Source organism: Myxine glutinosa, chromosome 2 (assembly GCF_964187855.1).
Source record: "Myxine glutinosa chromosome 2, kmMyxGlut1.1, whole genome shotgun sequence".
Taxonomy (NCBI): Eukaryota; Metazoa; Chordata; class Myxini; order Myxiniformes; family Myxinidae; genus Myxine; species Myxine glutinosa.
The window spans coordinates 189,995,295-190,019,763 of NC_136262.1; the positions used below are offsets into that span (position 1 = coordinate 189,995,295).

The window sequence follows — 24,469 nt, forward strand, 5'->3', positions numbered from 1 at the left end:
AGTGCCATTCTACTTTGTTCTCTTTTGCCAAGTGTTGCTCTATGAGTGATTTTTCATTTGTGTGTGTGTGTGTGTGTGTGTGTGTGTGTGTGTGTGTGTGTGTGTGTGTGTGTGTGTTTTTGTATGTGTGTGTTTTGTGTGTTTGTTTGTCTGTCCGCTCACTTATACTTGCCTACAGGTCACAATTTTAAACCGATCTTCATGAAACTTCACCAAATGATAGAGTTCGTGGTCCGACAAAATCCTATTCATTTTTTAGCTCAAAAGGTCAAAAGGTCAACATAGGCCAAAGGTCAACCTGTTTTTCTTCAAAATTTCTAAAATACTCAATTTTCATCTGATTGACTTGAAATTTGAATGGGATTTTCATGTCAGCTTCCTGAAATCAACCACCAACCATTTTTGGGATCAACATAGGCCAAAAGGTCAACATAGGCCTATGGTCAACCACCTTTTCCAAATTTCTAGAATCCTCAATTTTCATCCGATTGACTTGAAATTTGAATAGGACTTACACATCAGCTTACTGAATTCAACTACCAATTCTATTTGAGGTCAACATAGGCAAAATATCTAAAATTGTCAATTTTCATCCGATTAACTTAAAATGTGAAGACGATTTACATATGACGTCATTGAATTGAACCACGAATTTTTTTTGAGGTCAAAAGGATGCTCTACTGAGTGCCATCCTACTTTGTTCTCTTTTGCAAAGTGTTACTCTATGAGTGATTTTTAATTTTCTTGTTTCTTTGTTTGTTTCTGCAGGCAATATTTCAACCATCCTTCGAGCTAGGACGCTGAAATTTTGTTACAATAGTGAGCACATGCTTTGGCAAAATGCAATTTTTTATTTTTTGAATAAACGATTAATTGATTAATTATTTAACTGCTATCGATTTATTCAGTACTTATTTATTTTCTTTCTCATCTGGGCAATATCTCAGGCACCTTTTGAGAAAGTAAGCTGATATTTGGACACGACAGTGACAAAGTGATTTGGCTGTAAAGGGTATTTTTTATTTATCGATTAATCAATTAATCGATTCATCATTCAATAATTCGATAAATTACTTGATTAATTCTTTTTTTAAAGTTACAGATTCGGATAAAACAGTGGTGGTTTAGGTATGCTATTAGCCAATTGATTAATTATTTAATTATTTTACGAATAGTATTTATTTATTTTCATTATTAATCACTTATTTATTTTCTTTCTCATCTGGGCAATATCTCAGGCACCTTTTGAGCTAGGAAGCTGATATTTGGACACAAAAGTGACCAAGTGATTTGACTATAAAATATATTTTGGTTAATCTGATTAATCAATTAATTATTTATTTTGATTAATTAATTATTAATTTAATTATTTTTCAAAAACTTACAGCTACGGATGAAACCCTGGTGGTTTGGGTATGCTATTAGCCAATTGATTTAGAAATTAATTATTTTACAATTATCGCAATTAATTAATCAATTATTGTACTTCTCTCCCTCCCAATACCGTCTCTATGTGTTGCACGGCGGCATCGCCGGGCACCTATGGCGCCCCAGCAATGCCGCACGCTATAGTTTATGTTATTTATTTATTTGACATGGGGGCAGTGTACTCTGAATGTCTCTGTACTTGTTTCTGTTATTTTTTCGTCCCTGTGTTGCTTGCTCTTTGTATTTTATCGAATTTTTGCATGTTAAATTGTACCTTGTCTGTATTGGCAAATTCGTTTTCAGGTGCCCAGGCCTACACCTCAGATAGCTTAGGTTTCGTCTAGGTTTTGAGGTTGCTTGGCGTTCCGTTTCTTTTTTCCTCCAGAAAAATTGTCCTCGCTGCCTCTTCAATGTGGTCCTATTCTTCCTACTTGCTTCAAAAAGAAATCCCGAAAAATAATTTCACTCCAAAACATGATCTCATTCTGCATTTCTACTTGTATTTCCTGTACCTCTTTCTTTACCTCTCCCTTTTTCCAAAATCTTCATTGAAGAAAACGTTCTTCTTCATCATGATCATTTCCTCCTCATCTTCTTCTTCACAAGGCATATCTTGTAAACCTGTCTCTCACCTAAGCACTAGTTCCGTCAACCCTCCTTCAGTTCCGACAGCACGAGCTTTCTCGGTGCCTTCAACAAAAATTCCTTCCATGCATCACATGATCGTTATCTCAGAATGTTAAATATGGGAATCTTGAGAAGTCCTGCATTTTGCAGAGGTTGCCTGCTCATGAAAATAAAATCCCCTTCACATCCTTTTACAGTGTCAACCCCCTCCATGTAAGTAACCTCCCCCACACCTCCTACATGCCTGAATCATTCCAACCCCATTCCTTCTACCTCAATGCTTGCCCCTTTTCCTTCCCCCTCTTGGCCTCCCTCCCCTCCCCTCCCCACCAACATCCTGCCCTTTCTCTAATTCCCCACCCAACCTCCCAGCAACCTGCCTTGCAGCTTCCCCTGTCCCTCAGTCCCCCCTTTGTCATACCCCTCACAGATTCCCCCCTTGTCCCACCCTTCTCAGCTTCCCCCTTGTATCTCCCCCACCCCATCCCTCAACCACCCCACCTCCACTCATCCCTCACCATCCCACCTGCTCCTCACTCTCCCAACGCCTCCTTCATTGCATTGCTCCTCACTGTGTGGACCTCAAACATCCAAGGCCTCCGCTCCAACCTGACAGATCTCTAAATCCAGGCTACTGCTGAGAAAAGGCACATCATCTGTTTAACAGAATCCTTCCTCCCATAGAACTTCTCTGACTCCTTTATGTCTCCCCCTGACTATTGTCCTCTCCGATTTGATAGGACTGCACCCCACCCTAGCAGCTGTGTATAAACCAATTTCTCAATGTTCGTGTACTGATCTTACATCTCCCATACCCCAGGAGTACCTTTGGCTGCGACTTCTCTTCCGCTCCCACCTCTTATTTATGTGTGTTGTACCGTCCTCCAAACAGTGACGACTCCATTTACATCTCTCTCTCAGACAACATGGACCAACTTTTAACCACTCCTCCCAACTCTCTCTCTTCCTCATATATGGTGATTTCAATTCTCACCATGCAAATTGGCTGGGTGTTGGTACCTCTATCACCAGCCATGGCAAGTCAGCAAACCACTCTTCTTACCACCAATGGTACACTGAATCCTGTAGCGAGGTAGTTGCTCTGAAACAACTTGACTTCTCTTACTGTAAAGCAAACTGAACAGAAGGCAATCTCAGATCATTCCAAAAAGTCCGCAACAAGTGTGTGTCCACTCTCAGGAGAACCAGAAAACAACATCTGTCCAACCTCAAGATAAAACTTTAAAACTTGTCTCCCTCCTCTAAAACCTAGGGGTAACTTGGTAAGTCCGTCTACAGAGCAGGCTCACTTTCCATCCCTTTCCTCACTTCCAATGGCACCACAGCCAACTCGTGAGAAGGCCGAATGCCTAAATTCTGTTTGCTCCCAAATCTTGTGTTCCCAACCCCTTGCTGTGTGTACCCACCATACCCAGTCATTCTCCACTACTCCTGGACTGTGTCTTTGGATTTGAGAAGGTAGAGAAGTTTCCTCTTGCACATCCTCTTTCTGCTCTTTTTACCCTGTCAATTTCACAAGGTCATCTTCCATCTGCTTGGAAATCAGCCAACATCACAGCATTACATATTATTAGCTTACATCCAGTTATCAGCAAAGTCATATAATCCAGCATCACAGTTGATATGAAATCCTTCCTTTTTTCCAACGGCTTCATCTCAGATCACCAATTTAGATTCAAACCGGGTCACTCTACCTTGGACATGCCGATTCGACTCACCCAACAATGGATGGAGGCCATCAATGCCAGACATGAGATCAGCGCCTCTCTCTTGACATACCTCGTGCTTTCGATAGTTTGCCTTGCTCTCCAACCTCTCTGCCAGTGGCATCCAAGGCCAACACTACACATCCGGCTTACTGACATAGCCAACGGAATCCTTTCATCTCCGTTCCATGTTCAGGCTCCCAAGGCAGTGTTCTGTGTCCAGTACTATTCCTGATCTTCATCAATGATCTCTCTGCCTCTCTGGAAAATCCTCTTTACCTCTTCACCGATGTCTCCACCCTCTTCCGTGACATCCGTCATCCTTCAGATAGGCAGGTAGCAGCCTCTTCCCTCTCTTTAGACCTTGACAAAATCACAAGCTGGTCAAACACTTGGAATATGTCTTTCAATCATGAGAAATCTCAAACTCTCACTATCTCTCTCCGATAGGACTGTCTGGCAATCTTCCCCACATTCCCCCCACCCCCTCCCCATCTACTTTCTTAACAATCCTCTTGAAGAGGTTCTGTCACTCAAACTCCGAGGTCTCACTATCAGACACGATCTTTCTTGGGCCAATCACATTTCAAAGTTGGTCTTCAAAGCCAGCCGCCGACTGGGCATGCTCCGTTGTACAAGGTCCTTCCTTGGCACACCTGAACACTGATCCACCTACAAGGCCTTCGTCCACAGCATGATGGAGTACTGGTTTTACCCTCTGGGCTGGCTCCACTGCCTCACACATTGCTCATCCTGATGCCATGGAAACTAAGGCCTTCAAGATCATTGGAATCTCCTTTATTGGAGCTCAGTCTATGGGCCCATCATTTTCCCAATACAGACAGGTTAGTGGTCTCTCTGTCTTATGCCACCTCCTTTCTGGTCTTGCACCCTCTACTCCTTCCATGCGTTTTCCACCACAGGTTTCTGCAGGGTGCACGGAGTCCCTAATCAACCTGGCCCCTTCTGGTGAAACTCCCCAAAATCCAGAATGACTGCTCTCTTTTACTAATTGTTTCCCACATCTGGAACCACCTTCCACATTCTCTTCAATCTCAGACTTCCCTCCTGGTCTTTAAGACAGCTCTTCACCACCATCTCAGACCATATCCCCCCACCCACCCCCATGAAATACCAGGATATTTTCATTCCGTGTTAACCCCACTCTATACCTCTTCCAATTCTCCAGTTTTTCCTTTATGATAATTTCCTTCTGCATACATCTTGTCACCCCATGCATCCTTTCCTGCCCCTCATTCCTTCCTACACCCATTGTTTGTCCAAGTCTCTCCCCGTTTTGTCCATAAACTCGTCTGTTGGTGTTTTTCTTTCTTTCTCTTTTTCTTTCTTTCTTTCTCTCTCTCTCTCTCTCTCTCTCTCTCTCTCTCTCTCTCTCTCTCTCTCTCTCTCTCTCCTCTCTCTCCTCTCTCTCCTCTCTCTCCTCTCTCTCCTCTCTCTCTTCTCTCTCTCCTCTCTCTCCTCTCTCTCCTCTCCTCTCTCTCTCTCTCTCTCTCTCTCTCTCCTATTGTTCTGTTGCGTCCTGATCCATTCAATGTTCTTGCTCTTCCAACGAGCCTTGACTCTATACACAAAAAAGGAACACAGTTCTCAAAAAAATTCCCTGTTGCGGGAACAAAACTACTGCTACATGTCGTAACATTCAAAACTTGTGCCACATTCGTTAACACTATAAACTCTCACTACCAGGAGCACAAAGATATCAGCAGATGAGCGGTTGAAGCAAGTGTGGCGTTCCTGTTTGGAGCGGCATAAGCTGCGCTGGCTCGTTCTGGCTCTGTCACGACCATAGAGCACAATGAAGACATCAGCATTGGTGCCCGCTCCCCGGGCATCCCCCGTGCAAGTCCTGATCTCATAAGGAACAACTGTGGGGAAAACAATCATATCGTCACTTGCAGTTGAAAGCTTTGGTTTTTATTTTATTCACAAAAAGCTTGACATTTTGTATTTTTGGCATAAACGACTGCAATAACAGATGTTCAGCATGATCAAATCCGACACCAAGATCACTTTGCAAGAGGGGAAAAGGGTCAGTGCCATCACCATGGTCAGTGCTCCCTTGGTTACACAATATTTATCACCCTCCGCTCACGATGCGAAAAGCAGGGTTAAGTGATCGGTGGCGTGTGCACGTAAGTACGTGTCTGCAGTTTAAAAATTCATTTTCTCAGCAAGTGTTGGTCTGGTGGAATTTTGCACCATAGGAGCACCTCCTCCTGTATAACTTGTTAGTGATAATTATGACATCATAGGTCACGTGGTACAGGCGCCATCTTGGAAACACTTTACACTTCTACATCTCCACTTACACCTCGTTCCACCCGCTCTCGGCTTCCTTCTCATCGTGACCCTCTCAGCTCTTCCCCCTCCCCCCACACTGCTCACCCTTACGGTCTATCCCCGGGCCACCTTTCCACCTCTCAATTTCCACCACCCTCCCCCACCGCCCAGTAACCCCCAAGTTTGCCCCCACCCTACTCCTTATCCAATTGCTCCTCTCCACATTCCTGCACCCTACCGGCAGCTCCTCCTCTACTCTCCCTAGCTGTGTGAAAATTTAAGATTTGAGGCCTCTCTGCTCCAACCTGACAGATGTCTCAATCCAGGCCACTGCTGATAAACCGGACATCATCTGTTTCACAGAATGCTTCCTACCGGAGGACTCCCACACTCTTTAGTGCCTCTCCCTGCCTATTGTCTCCAGGTTTGGTCGACATCAACTGCTCCTGGCAGTGGAGTCGCACTGTACATCAATAACTCCATTTCTCACACTCCATGTACTGCTCTTTCACCTCCCAAACCCCAGGAGTACCTCAGGCTGCGACTTCCCTTCACTCCTACCTCTTGTTTGTCTACGTGTTGTACTGTCCTCCAAACAGTGATGACTCCATCTACATCTCTCTCAGCCAACATGGACCAAGTTTTAACCACTCATCCCAAACTCTCTCTTCCTTATATGTGGTGATTTAAATTGTCACTATGCAAATTGGCTGGGTGTTGGTGCCTCTCTCAGAAGACACGACAATTATGCAAAGAGCTTCTGTGACTCCATGGGACTGACTCAATCTGTACATTTTCCCACTCAGATTTCTGCCAATGGCAGATCCTCCCTTCTGAATCCGATTATGACCAAGTTCCGCACTAATGTCTCTTGCTCTTCCTCTGCTCCAATTGGTTCATCTGATAATGTACTTGCGAAGGTCAATATCTCTCTCACCATTCTCAGAGAACAGCCTCAGTGCCGGCGAGTCTGGCAGTTAACTCATGCAATCTGGCAAAGACTATAAGCAGCTATCTCTCTTCAGGACTGATCTCCTATATCTACTACTTCTGTTATTAACTCATCCAGGGAATTCTTCCACCGAGTCCCACACAACTCACTTCCCACTTGCACTTCCTCCCTTATGCACAGATTCGTCCCATCTTGTCTTCAGTTATCATACCCATTCTCCCACCCATGGCATACTGAATCCTGCGGTGAGGCAGTTGCCTTGAAACAACTTCTATCCTTCTTCTGGAAGGCAAATCCAACCAAAGGCAATCTCAGAGAGCCAGAAAACAACATTTGTCCAACCTCAAGATTTAACTTTCAAACTTGTCTCCCTCCTCTAACACCTGGTGGCGCCTTGTCAAGTCTGTCTCTGGTGTATGCGCCCACTCCATCCCTTCCCTCTCTTTAAATGGCACCACAGCCGACTCCACTCGTGAGAAGGCCAAATACCTTAATTTTATGTTTCCTTCCAAATCTTGCATCCCAAACCCCTTGCTCTCTGTCCCCACCCTTCCCAGTCATACCCAACTGCTTCTGGCCTCTGTGCCTTTTGCACTTGAGAAGGTGGCAACATTTCTGACAACTCTCGACTCTGATTTATGCAAGTGGACCGGACAGCATCAGCCCACATGTTCTAAAAACCTGCTCTGCTGCTCTTGCACTTCCTCTCTCTGCCCTTTTCACCATATTATTTGTCCTAGGTCATATTCCATCTGCTTGGAAATCAGTGAACATCACAGCATTACATAAAAAGATGCAAAAACGGATCCACTTGACTACAGATCTATGAGCTTACTTCCAATCATCAGCAAGGCCATGGAATCCATCATCACAGTAATTGACAAAAAATCATTGCTTTTTTCCAACAGCCTCATCTCAGATTATAAATTCGGATTTGACTTGCTGCTTCTACTCTCCCAACAATGGATGGAGGCTCTCAATGTCAGACATTAAGTCAGAGCTGTCTCTCTAGTCTAGACATATCCCGAGTATTCGATACAGTCTGACATCCTGCCTTGCGCTCTAAACTCGTTGCCTATGGCATCCAAGGCCAACTCCACTCTTGGGTTACTGACTTACTCCACTCTCAAAAGGCACTCAATGGAGTCCTTTGACCCCCTCTCCCTGTCAAGGCTGGAGTGCCCCAAGGCAGTGTTCTGGGCCCAGTCCTATTTCTGATCTTCATCAACGACCTCTCTGACTCTCTGGAAAGTCCTCTTTACCTATTTGCTGATGGCTCCACCCTATGCAGTGATGTCCCTCATCCTGTCAACTACCTACCTGACCAACAGCCTGAGTGCCGATTGATAGTCAAAACTAATACCGGTAAGTTAGCTCAACAGTTTGGAACATTTCCATCATATGTTTCATGGTTACACACACAAGACAGGAAATAAAAGTACATATTTGAAAAGGAAGTCTTTATTTTTAAATATGCTGCATTTTTTTTTTTCTGTTTATATCAGAATATCTTGTGGTGAGACTCCAAACCAGAATTTATTTGTCAAAATTGCAGCAGTCAGCACCAATGATGGAATGCCATGGTCTGATTAGATCAAAACAAATAAAAGTGGCACCACAACACTCGGTAGAATTATGGCAACGATTCCAATGAGCAGCTCTCATATATTGAATATGAATGTGTATGTTCATCACAATCAAGACTGCAGATTGTTCATTATGGGCCACTTCTGAGAATTAATCTACAAAAATAATTATGTGCAGACTTACAAGGAGTGTAGTATTCAGTTCTCAAGTGGTTGGGATAAAGGATCCGTTCCACTGCTCCATCATCCTCCCGCTTGTCCAGCCATCGGCCACATGGTAAATGCATCCTCTGGCCCAGTGAGGGTGCGTCAATATTTACCCAGTCCAGGAACCAGCCAGATGAACCTCCTAAACAACGGCATAAATGAAAAAAAACAATAAAAATTGATAAAGCCTACAGTTGTAGTACAATATTATAGAAACTCTGAATGTGCTCTTACACCAAATATGTTACTTTTTGATGAACATGTCGATTTTTTATGGAGAGAAGTAGCATGTGTTGGTTGGAAAGTCTTTCAGACATACAGACTAATTCTATCTACAATTACAGATAAAGAAAAAAAGAGGAAAATATGGTGAAGACAAAACAGAAAAAGACAAAAAAGGGCTCCAACAACAACATGTTTAAAAACGCTCATTATTCCCTCCTTCTTTTGGGGATTGGCAAAGAAAGTTTTTGACACGTCTTTTATGAACCAGGTGTCCAGGCCTGAAGTTTGACTGGAGGTGGCAAGAATTATGAATTTGGCTCAGGTTCTGGTGACAACTCGCCCAGTCTTCGTAAAAGACACAGTAGGATCATCAACATCCACTAATTAACAACCACTGCTGGCAGATGGGTCCTCTTGCTTAACATCTTTCTGATGGATAGCACACATATTGATGCATGACCCTGGATGAGAAGCAGTCAGGTGACAGTTTATAACCGGGTCACAATTTAAACCCAGGTTAGACAGCTCAACGGTGACTGTGCATAACTCTAGGGCCCAGGCTATCCTGACCATTACTACTGTCGTGTCCCCGGAGTTAAGACCCCTGGGTGACGGATTTTTTAAAACTTAAGACCCCTGGGTGACGGATTTTTTAAAAGTTAAGACCCCTGGGTGACCTCGGAGCTTTAACTCTGAGGAGTATGCCCAAACTTGGCGGGATTATTTCTGGCGCGCGCGGGGCATGGGCCGAAGCCTTACCTGATCGGACAGCCGACACTGGGTTAATTCGAACCCACAAACAAAGAAACGAAACAAGACAAGAAAAGTAAAATTCGACAAACAATGATTTAATGAAAATAAATGCAAGCAATTAAAATGAATGTGAGGTAAAAAAAACAATTTCCTAATTTGAGACGTCTCGACTCAGACTCGTATACAAACAAGGGGGAAACGAAAGTAAAAATAAATGATGTTTCGTTTCAAGCCGGCCGGCACTTAGCTTTGCGTCCCCAACTGGATGTTAAGGCTTGCTGCCCTTCACCTCAAACCACCGCGCAGGAAATGCACAAGATGGCGCAGAATCGCGCCTGTAGCCAGCCGCCAGCATGAGGCAAGCAGGCAGGATCCTTCTTTGCTAACACAGCTCTGATGATCTTTCCGGCGCACACAGTTGAGCGCCCGTCATCTTCCCACGCAAAACAACGAAGCGACCGCCACGATCAAGACCAGGACAAGAGCAAAAGGAAAACACAGCCGTTCTCTTCTAAAGCCAGCACAAAAGAGAGAGAATGTGACCGCCTCCAACGAACGCCAGGACAAAGAGACCAAGATGGCGAGACAGCTTCTTCTTGCTCTCTGAGCTCTCGAATGTTCCACTGCTGACGTCACACTCTGTCCAATCACCGAGCTCTGTTCATCACTCCATGGTTTCTTAACCAGTCACGAAGCTCGGGGCGTGGCCTCCCGGTCACCAGTCGTCGGGGGGCAAAGTCTAGTCGCTGTTCCGGAATGTTCGGATGACGTCGGGATTTATTTGCCGATCGACAAATGCTGTTTCTGTCGGAACTGTCGGCGTGGTTGGCTAATGGAGCCCATTGCCTGGCCGTCTGAGTTTTATAAGAACATTTGGGAAAAATCACAGTGAGGCAATACATACTGGCGATTAACCATAAGCCCTATAATTAATTAGCACAAAACCACCCTCCTTATGGCGACATGCAAACTGCAAACACTCTTAACCTGAACATTTACCCTGCTTATGTACATTGAGATGGGTTTCTTCTTCTTCTTCTCGTCACACGGTCCATACTAAAACCTACAAATTCTGAACTTTCCTAAGGTATTCAATGCTTACCAACACAAACGTAACACTACTTTAATGGCCCCCAATTAAGCACATATTCTTATTGGGTCAACCACATCAGTTTTCCCTCTTTATCCTGAGCACCCCTCTCTACACCTCCAACTCTCTCGTGTCCTTCTCCCCTATTTCCTTCCATTTCAAGTTTTGTCTTCTACTGCTCTTCCAACCAACCGCATCCATGTCAAAGACCTGCCTGACCACATTCCCCTTCTCCCTCCTGAGCACATACCCCAACCAACGCAAATGTGCCACCTCCCATAGACCCATACCCCTTGGCGAATGTCTCTCAGTCCTGACCACTTGCTCATATCCTTGTCATTTGTCTTCCTGACAGAGATTCCCTTTCAGCCCTCTCAGCATCCACATCTCTGTCCTCCACAGCAAACTCTTGTCCCTTTCTCAAGTAAACTCCCTTCTTCCTTTCTCAAGTAAACTCCCTTCTTCCTTTCTCAAGTAAACTCCCTTCTTCCTTTCTCAAGTAAACTCTCTTCTTCCTTTCTCAAGTAAACTCTCTTCACATCCCCCCCCCCATGCCCCCCCTCCTCCCCGCAGCTCCCCACACTCCAACGCAAGTCAGGGGCCAAATCTTCCACATTTGTCCCTACTTCTGGCCGGCCCTTTCCTTCTTGTCCTCCTCTCTCTCTAACTCTGTCATGGCCCTGACTGTGTGAAGGCAGGGGTACACCATTCTGCATGTGGGGAATCTCTGGGTCACTACTGGGAGATCAATTGTCTGTCTCCGTGCCACGGGCTTGTTGAAGAGAACTGTCTGGGGCTATACAACAACAACCAAATGATCTTCAAAGGAACCCTCTTCTTTCTCATTCATCCAACACATCCATTATGACCACAGAGTAGTAGTAAGAAATGACCCTTCACATAAACTTACCTTTATCTCAAACGCATCAGATCAACCATCCAGGTCCATCCATAGTTTTGACTGAACTCTTAGCCTCCTAAACCAGGACCTCCCAACTATAGTTACCAATCTTTGAGGCACCCCCTGCTTCCTCAAACACCAATACACAACTTCCCAAGGAATCCTATCATCTGCTTTTACTGTTCCCTTCCAAAAAAAATTCTCATGTCTCAACTTGTGAATGAAGACCTGCAGCACCTGTTGTACCCCTACCTGGCACAAACCCAAATTGTATCCTGTCAATCCCGAACAAATCTCTTAGCCTATCATTTACCATCCTTTCCAATACTTTAGTGTTTAGATACTTGCTCCATCAGCTTGAGATCTCTTTAATTCCCATACTTCATAATATCCCCTTTACCTTTGTAGATAGCCACTAGTCTCTTGCCAATCCTTTGGTATCCTCTCCTCCTCCACACAGCTCTTAATCAACAAAGGCCAAAGCCGATCCAAACCCCTCAAGTCCAAGCCTCTATTAAATCTAGCTTCCCTACCTTAGTTTTACGTAGAACTGCCACAACATCCTCACACTCTATGGCTCTTACTGGTCCCTTGCATCTTCCTGACGTCTATTCAATTTCTCCACGTTTTTCAGTTCCATAAGATGTCCCTTTCATTACTACGAAAGTCCTTCTTCCTCATTAATATTGTCCCCTCTACTTGTCTGAAGCCCAACAATATCCTTAATATTGACTCTAGTGCTATATTTGCTCTTTGATAACATATAAATAATCTTTCACCTTCCACTAAGCCCAGCTTCTTATACTACCCTCTCTAAGCTTCCCACCTCGAGATTGTCGCTGCTTTCTTTTGTTTTATTTTCTCCATACATTCTCGAAAATCCTCCTACCTGTTACCTTGCCATTCTTTAAAGGTCTTATTGTTGTCTGAGTTCCACCACCACTATACAACCTTTTGATCCTCCCTCCTTTAGTTTTCCCACATACCTTAGCCGCGTTGCCTTCAACAAAAGGCCTCCTAAATGTTCCTCCACTTCACCACAATACCCTCATCTGTAGCCTGACTTCTTGTAATACTATCAGCTTCTTATTTGAACCTGACTGCATTGGCCCCATGCAGTTTCCACAAAATGATGTTCTTCCCTACTCTTCCCTTTCTGATGTCTCCCATATGCTTGAAAAGCTTCCAAGCTAATGTTAATAACCTATGTTGGCTCACGATTGCCTCCCCTGGAATCCAGGATCATACATCTATCCCTCTGCCTCACTATTAAATTATCAATATAGCTCTTGTAGAGTCCACTTTAATGGTGATCTTGTGTTTTTCCTCCAAACAAAACCTGACTTTGTTGGAAAATAGATCCAATCTCATCCCTTAGTTTTGGTTTCATAGCCTTCCCCATCTGTACTCCTTGTAAACCCATGAAGGCATGTTGAAATGTAATGCCTACTATTTCTTTTCTCCAAAACAGGTTAGGATATTCGAATGAAACAAAGTGCAGTCTGCACATTAGGTCTTCCTGCCACTGGGTGCAAAGTTTTGTGATTCTGACGCTTGATCGATGTCCCAGGGCTACATTAGTTAAGATGGCAGAGGGCAGCATGACGTTGTCAATGATGTGAACCGTGAGGTGCTGGAGATGAGAGTTAGGTTGACTGACTGGAGATGAGATGACTGGAATTGAGGGTTGGGATGACTGGAGATGAGAGGTGGAATGACTGGAGATGAGAGTTGGTTGCATCATTACAATCCTGAGAGCAGGAGATGGTCAATGGAGTACCGCCACAAAGGATCTCCAGCCACTACTTAGCTCCGTCAGATTTTCATCTCTTCTCCAAACTTAAGGAACGCCTTTTTGAAGAACATTATTCTTCCAACAATTATATCAAGGCCACTGTGAAGCACTGGTTACGTCAACAGTATGCACAAGACGACATCACTAAACTACTTGAACGTTGTTGGCACAAATGTGTCGACCGCAGTGGTTATTATATTGAGAAATAAATAAGGTGAGTCACACCTTACTCAACTTGACACCATGAAAACAAAGGTCTTCAAGATAATTAGAATCTCCCACAATGCAGCTGAGTCAATGGGTCTATCACTTTCCCATTGTAGACAGGTTGGTGGTCTCTGTCTTCTATCGTCTCCTTTCTGGTCTTGCACACTCTGCTCCTTTCTGTGCTTTGTCCCCCCATGCCTCACTCACTCCCCAGGTTTCTGCAGGGCTCACACAGTCCACCATCAAACCCTTTCTGGTGAAACTTCCTAAATTCATTCATTCACTGCTCCCCTCGACTGATTTGTTCCTCTTTTTTCCCACCTGTGGAACCAACTTCCACATTCGCCTCAATTTCATTCTTCCTTCCAAGTCTTCAGGACAGCTGTTCACCACCATCGCAGATCATCTCCCATCTAAAATCATGATCTGTTAACCCACTGAACCCGCCCTACCCCAGCGCACCTCCTTCCAAATTTCCAGTTTTTCCTTCCTGAGAGTTGCTTCCGTGTCCATCTTGTCCAATCCATGCATCCTCCCTTACCCCTCATTCTTCACCACGTCCATTATTTGCCAAAGTCTTTCTCTATTTTGTCCTTCAACCCTGCTGTTGGTGCCTCCCCCCTCTATCAACTATCCATTTTGTTCTGTTGCGTCCTGATCCGTTTGGTGTCCTAGCTCTTCCAGGAGTCCTGACCTTGTATAAAAATAAACTTAATGCTTTAAAACAAAATAAATTAGTGATTTGAGTGAGAGTTTGGAACTCTTCAAATATGCAAGAGCCAATTGAATGTACCAGTGGGAGTCAACATATGAATACAGAAGGAGCTGGATTAGTGTAAGTGGGATTTTTTGATCTTTTCAGTGGAAGTGGAATCTTTCCAAGCTAGGGTTAGTGGTCCCAGCCATTAACAAAGTACGTGGTGCACTGCATTAATACTCCACAAGTACCAGCCATTATGTACTCAAGCACCTCATGTGAATGTGAAATATTTTTTGAGCCCACACCCCTGTTGTTGTGTCCAATTAATATCTTCCTTGTTGGTCCCAGATTCACCGCTTCAAGGGTGAACTCGTCCACACAACCACGTTCAAACTTGTTTTTATTCGTCTTCGAGGATTTCAGGCTCAGCACTCCTGTGAACCACAAACAAAAACACAAAGCAGTCAACAAGATTTCAAAGTCACAAATAAATGTCATCAGTCAAAGATATGATGAATAATCTGGGGCTTGAGAAAATACATGAGGAGTACCTTAACTCTTGTAATGCAAAAAGAGGAAAACTTCCTGTCCTGCAGAGGAAAACTTCCTGTACCTTCCTTTCATTATTGTTAAATACTAGCAAGTTGCCCGTACTCGCATGGGTAGGTATGGAGTAGGCAAAAATGCAAATGGCATCTTGTCATCAAGCCAGCAAACTGGGACAATTCACATTTATTGCCACATCTGATGCAATGTAAATTCTCTAATGGCAGCGAGGTGCTCCATTTGAAACTGTTTGTTCGATATATGCAGCTTGTTGATGCCTAGGGTTCGTAATACAAAATTTGTATCGGTGTCAAAGCCAGTGACCAATTGCAAATTAATAGTAGGATACCAAAAACTCTGATTAATGCACGTGCATGATGCATTTTGATCCATAAAACTGTTGTTTGATTTTGGTCACAGCATTATAGAATTGACAGAGAATGCGAAGACTGTGGCTGGTTTTGGAGGTGAGCTTTGCTATGTGATCGACCCACAATAGATCATGGCTGATGGTGAGGCCGAGAAGTTCAAGAGACTGAACCTCTTCCAGTGGATAGTGGGTTAGTTTGACGATCATTCCAAAGTGATAGGGTGAGACATGTTTTCCAGGATTGAAAAACGTTCCATTTATCAGACGAGAGTATAGTATAATCGTTTCCAGTGAGGGAGAGAGAGCGAGTTGTGGTCTGCAAAATTATTTTCAAAGGGCACATGACCTTTGACATTTTGAACCCAAAATGTAATCAGTTCATCTGTGTATTACACTTTATATTTCTGCTAAGTCTGGTCGAAATCTCTTCAGTGGTTCACAAGTTATAGTGATAACAAATATTTTCAATTTAAAGTCACATGATTTTAGACCTTCGACTTAATGAACCAAAAATTTAATCAATTCACTTCTTTATTACATTCCATACTTGTGCCAAGTCTGGTCCAAATCTCTTCAGTGGTTCACAGGTTATTGTGCGTGATAACAACAACAAAAAAAAAACAGCAACAGGCGGACGGACGTACAGCCGGAAAACCAAAAACACAAGGCTTCAGGCCTTCGGCTAACGGAGGCATAAAATCATGGTTGAGGCGATACAACTAACTTTATGGAATATTAACTGCCAACTCAGACGTGACAACTACCAGGAAATAGGAATAAAAGGCACAACATGAGGATTAAAAAGTGAATGAGAAATTAGATGATGGATTTTATTTTTTACTCTGTGACATGTTGGAAGTCTAACAGTGCCACAAATAAAGATCCATTTGGGATTCAATATTTCCTGCGACTCGTCCATTAGTATACCAAAGAGGTGATGCGCTTGAATTGAGAGGTGAAAAGCCGAATGTGTGATTACGTGAGAACGAGCTTTGGTGGATGAAAGATCTTCCTTTCACATGTGTGGAAGATTGAATCACTTGATATTCTGCTTTCTTCATTGTAAGATGAGCTTGGGAGAAGACACTTTGAAGGAAACAAGCATAAGATCGTCTTGCCAAAAGATGGTGCTTGCTACAAGGGACGAGGGTGAAGCCTGTGGTCCTGAGAGCTGAAGCAACTGCGGTGTAAGCTGTAGAACTATCAAAGAACGCGCTACAATGCCGATGGTGTTCAAAACAAATGTGAGCTGTGTGACGTTTGCCATTTTGTGAAGATTCGCCCCAGCAGGGGCTTGACAGCAGCTGGCAATAGCAACAGTGACTTATTGTAGACCTGACAAAGAGGTCAAAGAACTTGGAAGATTACATCAAATCTGCACTTCAAATTGCAGAATGCACAGCTAAGCTTTTTAAAAATTCTAGCAAAGGGGGCTTCCACAACACAAAAGTGGGAACACAGTTGAAACATTAGTGAAAAAGGTCACAGACATTGAAGAGCAAGGTTAGATTACCCACTAGGCTAATTCCTTTTATCCCCTGGCACAGGATCCAGAGTGAGGGGTCAGGATACTTCCGTATCAATAAACTCAGAATTCCGTCCTTTGCTTTGCCCTTGATCAAGGGCTCAAAAGGAACCTTAGATCGGTGCCAACAGTGGCATTATCTCCTTTGGCGTGTAAATCCAGCTCGAAAAGAAAATTAGCAAAGACATTGTAGAACATTTAGAAACTACATTAAGGTTATTATTAAGCAAAGTACAAAAAAAATCCTTTTTCTTTATCTTTTTTTTAAAGGAGGTCACATATGTAATGACAATGAGCAACAAAACGAAAATAAATAAATGTTGAAGAGTAAAAATCAATAAGGTTTTGTAATGTAATGAATGACATGAAGCTAATTACCATGCACAATGGCTGGGCCCATTGTTATGGGCAACCTCACACCCTGTCCTGTGCCTCTGTCTCATTGGCCTACCAGCACCAAAGACGTCCCAGCACGGCGCAAAATAATCAGCCTTTAGCTTTTGATTGGTGAACCAATTCAGTGATCCTATATGCAGATTCATAAAATTTCATGTCAATTGGACAAAAATTTATGATTTTATGCAACCTTGACCTTTAACCTTTTGATCTAAAAAAACAAAACAATGAGCCTGTAGATTTTGATTGGTGAACCAATTCAGTGACCCAATATGCAAATTCTTTAAATTTTAGGTCAATCGGGTGAAAATTGACAATTTTATGTGACACTGACCTTTGATCTTTTGATCTAAAAAAAAAAACAATCAGCTTCTAGCTTTTGATTTGTGAACCAATTCAATGATCCAATATGCAAATTCTTAAAATTTCAAGTCAATTGGATACAAATTGATGATTTTATGTGATGCTGACCTTTGACCTTTTGACCAAATTATTAATTTGCCTTCTCCTTATTCTCATAATAAAGCTTTGTTGAAAATTTCATGACAAAACTCAAATGGTAATTTTAAATTTCAGGTCAATTGGATACAAATTGATGATTTTATGTAATGCTGACCTTTGACCTGTTGACAAAATTATTAATTTGCCTTTATTATCATAATAAAGGTTTGGTGAAAATTTCATGACAAAACTCAAATGGTAAAAAGTTACAGCCTGGACAGACACACACACAGACACATAGAAGTGATTACAAAACCTCTTCTCCTTCTGTGCAGGGGACGGGATAATAATGACAATCACAGTGTTTCACAAATTGCAATGTTACACGATTGGCAATTCAATTATTTTGAAGGAACTTATGGCAAGGACAGCTCACCAGTATCATCTCTGTCGCCAAAGAGAATGACAAAGACATCAGAATCAGTTCCAGCATTACGCTGGTCTCCAGTCTTCACCGAAATGATGTACATGGTGGATTTAGCTGCAATCATTCAAAAAACAACATCAGTAACAGGTTATTTATCCTCCAAACTGCTATGAGGCAGAGAACAAAAGTGTGCAATTAAATGTTGATAGCACATCCCTGAGAGTCCAAATGCAATAATGTGCATGGTAATATTAGAACATACAACCATATCATCACCCCCATCAATTTATTCCCCATACATTACCACGACCGTACCGAGTCAGGAACCTCTGCATTCAAACTACTAATAGTAATAGAGTACAACAGCATGCCCATATACTCAAAGTGTTGCAATGCAAAGAACAAGAAAGAGCAATCAGAGGTTGCAGACCCTCGCCAGGACGTGTTTGTGTGGTGCATTTTGTGTGGTATTTGTAAGCTGCTGTGTTTGTTTGGTTTATTGACAACATACATTTATGTTCAATCCAATATGGCTGCCGAACCACGTGACCGATGACGTCAATTTAATTCTCCTATAAAAAATTTGTGTACATCGTGCTCAAGGAATTTCAAACTGATCGGATGAGGTGTTATACTCGTCTAATTACGATGTCATAATGAAGGCACCAATGACATCATCATCAACATGTGTTGTTCCTCGTGGGGAGTACTTGACAATGAGCCAGGTTTAAAAAAATTTCCATTGAGCGGCTTCAGAAATATAGAGGTGCAAAGTTTTTCAGTTTCTCCAAGATGGCGCCCGTACCACATGACCTATGACGACATAATTATCATAAAAAATTCTACAGGAGGAGGCGCTCCTATGCTGAAAAATTATTGGTAATCAGATCAGCAGTTGCAGAGAAAAGCATACTCGGTTGCGTGTGGACAAACAGACAGACAGACAGACAGACAGACAGACAAACAAACGGACCAAAATGCAATACCCTCTCCTCTGGCGAGGTTAATCATTGTAAACTCTTGCCAACCTCGACTCCAGAAGAGGTACTGTAATGGTCCGAGAGCTAGGTGGATTTTATTTGACATGGAAACTACAAAAGCTTTGTCATGCTGGTGTGGTACAGGTAGCTTACCTGACCCCAGAAAGCCAATTCTTAAGTGCAGCTAGCGGTGGGTGGGGTAGGGGGCGCCACTCAAAGTACCCCCCAGATTGGTTTTATTTGACATAGAGACTACAAGACCAACTCATATGCCAAGTGGTAGGGTGATCTCCACCGACTACAAATCTGCAACTTAAGAAGAAAATTTCTGGTGGGGAGGTCACTTAAGAACAACATTAATTAGTGCTAATTAGGCCTTTATTTGACATATAAGCTACAAAACTGAAATCACATACAACATGTAGAGAATGGTCCCCTCATCAATAAACAACAACTTAAGAACAGAATATGTGGTGGTAAGGTCACTTAAGAAGAGGTCAAAGGTAACGGAATAGGGGTTTCCAGCTCTTAATTACTGTTTGATTACAACATGCCACATGATACACACATGGCGTTGTCATTGAAACCTATATCAGTGGAGCCTGAAGTGAGATACATGAGAAGCAGAAATTTTCCAATACCATTTCCTTTGATTTCAATCAGCAAAAACATTTTAAAATGCACCTATTTGACCCCCATGGCTAATAACACTGTTATTTGACATGTAAGCTACAAAACTGAAATCACATACAAAATGTAGAGAATGGTCCCCTCATCAATAAACCACAACTTAAGAACAGAATATGTGGTGGTAAGGTTACTTAAGAAGAGGTCAAAGGTCACGGAATAGGGGTTTTCTGCACTTAATTACATGAGAAACTTGTAAACTGTGAAGACAATGTAAAAGCTGTAACATTTATTATAACAATTTCTGCTAAATTAGTACAGGTAAAATTTCTTCTAAATTACTACAAGTAATTTCTTAGAATTGCCTGTACAAACTATACTTCAACAATTTCCGAGAAATTATATTTGAGGAATTCCCTGTCCAGCAATTTCCTGTAAATTATCAACTCCAAGGATTCCTCATCTAACATACTCGAAAATAATTCACCAAATTCCGAGAAATAATATTTGAAGGACCCCACCCACCGCTAGCTGCACTTAAGAATTGGCTTTCTGGGGTCAGGTAAGCTGCTGTACTACACCAGCATGACTAAGCTTTTGAAGTTTCCATGCCAAATAAAATCCACCCAGATCTTGGACTATTAGACCTGTCAGACATGTCAACGATTAACGACATACCTAATCTAATTTACATTATAATGCCCTTAAAGAGAGGTTTTGCGTTTCTGATTTCCACACAATCTGATAATAGGAGCATTATAATCGACACATGCAAAAACCTTCAGAGATCCATGTTTCATTTTCTCCATAAGAAATAACATGCCCCCAACTTTTGTTGATTTTCGAACCCACTAACATATGTCATTTTTTAAATTTCGGGTGAGGTCTATGCTTGATTATGGAGCATGCTAGCGGGGTAGCTCCTGACCCTGGCAGAAAGTGTATCCTCCATGTGGGAAAAGCAGATGAGACCACTGGCAACATCGCACCCATCACTGAAGACCATTGGTCATCCATCATCAATGTAGCAGCAAGGAGGAGACAAAAACGAAATTTTGTCACATCCAAGTACTATACGATAATTCAGTCGCTGCCAGATGAATCCGACAGTAGCCATGGCTATCACGTGAACTGTTACAAAAACTTTACTGCCGTGCCACGTGATGATACAACGGAAAAAACCCAGACACATGCATCAAGTGAGAAGACCCTGCGTTCATCATGTGATTTTGCCCCGTCAACGTCTACCTCGGGTATTTTCCCACGCATTTGCCTGTTTTGCAAGAAAGCTAGGAAGAAGAAGGGTGGTAGAGAAGAACATCTTGGTGAATGTGAAACTCTCGAAGCTGAGAAAACAATAAAAACTGCTGCAGCTGATAAAAAGGACAACAGCCTTCTTGGACTGATCTCTGGTGTAGACTTTCGATGTAAAGAGGTTCGGTACCATCACAGTTGCAGAAGTACTTACCTTTCCAATGCACAGTCTCTCCATAGGCCTACTGCTATTGCAGGTAGCATTTCTTTGTTAGGTTTATATGCTTACATCGAGAAATCAGTTATATTTGGCAAAAGGCCTGAACTTCTTACATCCATCTTCACTCGGTACCAAGAGCTTTGTGAAGACGCCGGTGAGACTCCAATTTCTACAGCCAGAAATTTGGCAACAAACTTACAGAATAAATTTGGTGACATAATTAGGGTAGAGTGTAAAGATAGGGCTAGAAAGGCAGGGGCCATTGTTTATCCCACAGGTTTAGGTGAGCACCTTATCCATACAGCCTATGATTATGCAGCATCGCCTGAAGCTGTCATTCATAAGGCTGCCTTACTCTTGCGTAAAGCAATCAAACATGCACAAATCACACCTCTACCTGAACCTCCCACTCTGCAAAACCTGTATGAGGGTGAAGTTACTGTCCCAGATATGTTGATAGATTTCTTTCAGGTCTTGTACGGGGGCCCCAATCAAAACTTGTACACTCCAAAACTCAAACGTCGTGCCTTATCCTTAAGCCAGGATACCTTATTCGTTACTCAAAGGGGGAAAGTAAAACCAGCCAAACAGATAATTCTCGGAATGGCAATCAAGTCTATGACTGGTAGCAGGAAGCTGATTGAAATGTTGAACAGATTTGGCCATGTTGTCAATTACCACACCATTGAGACACTGGAGACATCCTTAGGAGATGCCATTCAGAGTACGGAGCAGACCTGTCCGGAGGGAACCCTTCTTGATCAGGTGTTTGGTTTGGCGTTCGACAATTTTGATGAACTGTCTGAGACATTGTCAGGAGCCGACACTCTTCACGATACAATGGGTATCTTGTATCAAAATAAAGATGTGGTAGGGACAAGCACACCCGTTAATCAAGTTGTGCCAACAACATCACAGCCAGAAAAAGTATCAAGAAAGAGAAAACTGCATGTTCGGGAACAGCCCCTTGAGCCATACCGTAAAAAACCCCGAATGGGCACATTTGATTATGAAACCACCGATGTTGACAACCGGCCTGCTAATCGGAAGCTAGCTCTAGACAAGGACCTTGCATGGATGATATGTCATGCCTTGCAGAAGGCTAACATTCCCATGTGGGTAGGATTCAATGCTTTGATATGCCCAGACACAACTCCAGAACAAAATGTCTTGTATATGAAAAACTTGAACAAGCCGATAACGTCGCTTGATGTTATACAGGATACCCTAATCACCACACAGAATTGTGCGCAAGAGTGCGGTCAGCAGTATGGTGTTGTAACCTATGACCTCAATGCTGCCAAACCTGCCATGCAGATTCAGGTTACCGAGTCGCCCAGGTTCGACAAGGTCTTCATCATGCTTGGTCCATTCCACATAGAAATGGCTTTCTTTAAAGCCCTAGGGAAACTGATCGATGCATCTGGTGGCCCAGAAATGCTGCGAGACACAGATGTCCTAGCTGCTGGATCCCTGAATGGTTTTCTGAGTGGCAAGCACTTCAACAGATGCAAACGGTTGCACCCGATACTGGCCTTGGCATTTGAACTGATACACTTCCAAGCATTCCTTGAGACATTTGAAGGCAATGATGAAGTTGAAGATTTACTTTCAAGGTTACAAACAAAACAGGATGAAGAGACATGGACACAAATAGAATCATCTTCTGTGTTCACAAGATGTGTCACGTCATACAAGGAGTATGCTGTCCAAACCCGATCAGGGACACATGGACTAACTGCCCAATTCTGGATGATTTACATTGACTTTATCCACGACTTCCACCTTCTGGAGCGAGCAATTCGAACAAACGACGTGGACCTGTTCACTCATGCACTAACACCAATCATACACTTGTTCTTCGCCACAAACCATGTCAATTACTCACGGTGGCTCATGAAGTTTCAGTTGGACTTGGTAAACATGGACAGTACTCACCCAGGACTTCGTTCTATCTTGGAAAACGGTGTCTTTACGGTTAAAAGGACTGACAAGGCATTCAGTAGATGCCCAGTAGATCTTACACTGGAACAGACAGTAAATGCCGATTCTGCATCCAGACGGACTGGTATATCATCCATGACAAACAACTTCAGTGCACGTCTTCGCTGGATGTTAACCAAGTCCACCAGAGCAGCAATTATATCAAGGGCATTAGCAATGACCGGACTATCTCAAACGGAAGACATCACAGCTGAACTCCGCCCAGCCCGCATCAGAAGGGACACAAGCGATTTGCATAAGGTTGTAAACCAGATAAAAGACTCATGCAATCCATTTAAGTACACTGAAATATCGGATAGGCTGTACAACATCAGCACTGGTAAGGCAGCGACAGATTCCATCAAGACATGTTTGCTGGCCATCCGGGAGAAAGGACAAGCCAGATACAACGAATTTGTTGATGCCTGCATTGAAGATCCAAATCGGTTTGAACGGCCAATCAAAAGGGAGAAGCTCAGAACCTTCACGGAAAATGGCACAGTAAATAAGCGTAACAGAGACAAACGTGTTGCATCACTTGTGTGCACTCGTGACCTTATGGGACGCCTGGTTGTCATTGCTTGTCAGAGAAAACTTGATTTGAAACATATCTTTTCATATCCACTGACACCGGTTCCACTGTCCATGTGCAGCACAGACGGTTGTATGGTCAAGACGGAAAGAGTGGCCTTCTGGAGCTGTTAGAGAGCAAAGTTCCCTCTGTCACACCAAGCTCAGTTGATGCCTATGTGGTTGATGGTATGTTCCTGCTACATGTTCTTCCACCCCACATTCCAGGAACGTATGGAGCCTTGGCAGCCGGCATTTTAAGACAAGTCACCGCTCTCTCCCGTGGAAGAGTGCATCTCATCTTTGACGCATATCCAGTCCTATCAATAAAAGACTGTGAAAGAGCAAGAAGAGGTCTGGATGACACAGACAAGAAAGAATACGCCATATCTGGACCTGAACAGCACCGCCCGAGAAATATCTTGGATTGTCTAAAGTCAAGATCATTCAAAGAGCAGCTACCAAAATTCCTGGCAATGGAATGGGAGGCCCAGCAATATGCAGACATAATTCAAGGACGACTTGTGTATCTCTCGTATCTTGGAGCATGCTACCTTTTCTACGTGAAAGATGGGAAAGTCATGAAGGAAGAAGTAGAGACCTTGAAAACCAATCATGAAGAAGCTGACAC

At 43.0% G+C, this 24,469-nt stretch overlaps 1 protein-coding gene across 1 annotated transcript in view; it reads right to left on the minus strand.

The window, feature by feature from the left end:
- The window catches only part of LOXHD1 (lipoxygenase homology PLAT domains 1), a 181,154-nt gene that overhangs the window by 64,614 nt on the left and 92,071 nt on the right, over positions 1-24,469 (minus strand). The window contains exons 23-26 of the mRNA XM_068108949.2: positions 18,214-18,318; positions 14,805-14,933; positions 8,806-8,970; positions 5,487-5,668 (exon numbers count right to left, since the gene is read on the minus strand). Coding sequence (XP_067965050.2) covers positions 5,487-5,668; positions 8,806-8,970; positions 14,805-14,933; positions 18,214-18,318 — 581 coding nt within the window. The remainder of the gene's footprint in view (positions 1-5,486; positions 5,669-8,805; positions 8,971-14,804; positions 14,934-18,213; positions 18,319-24,469) is intronic.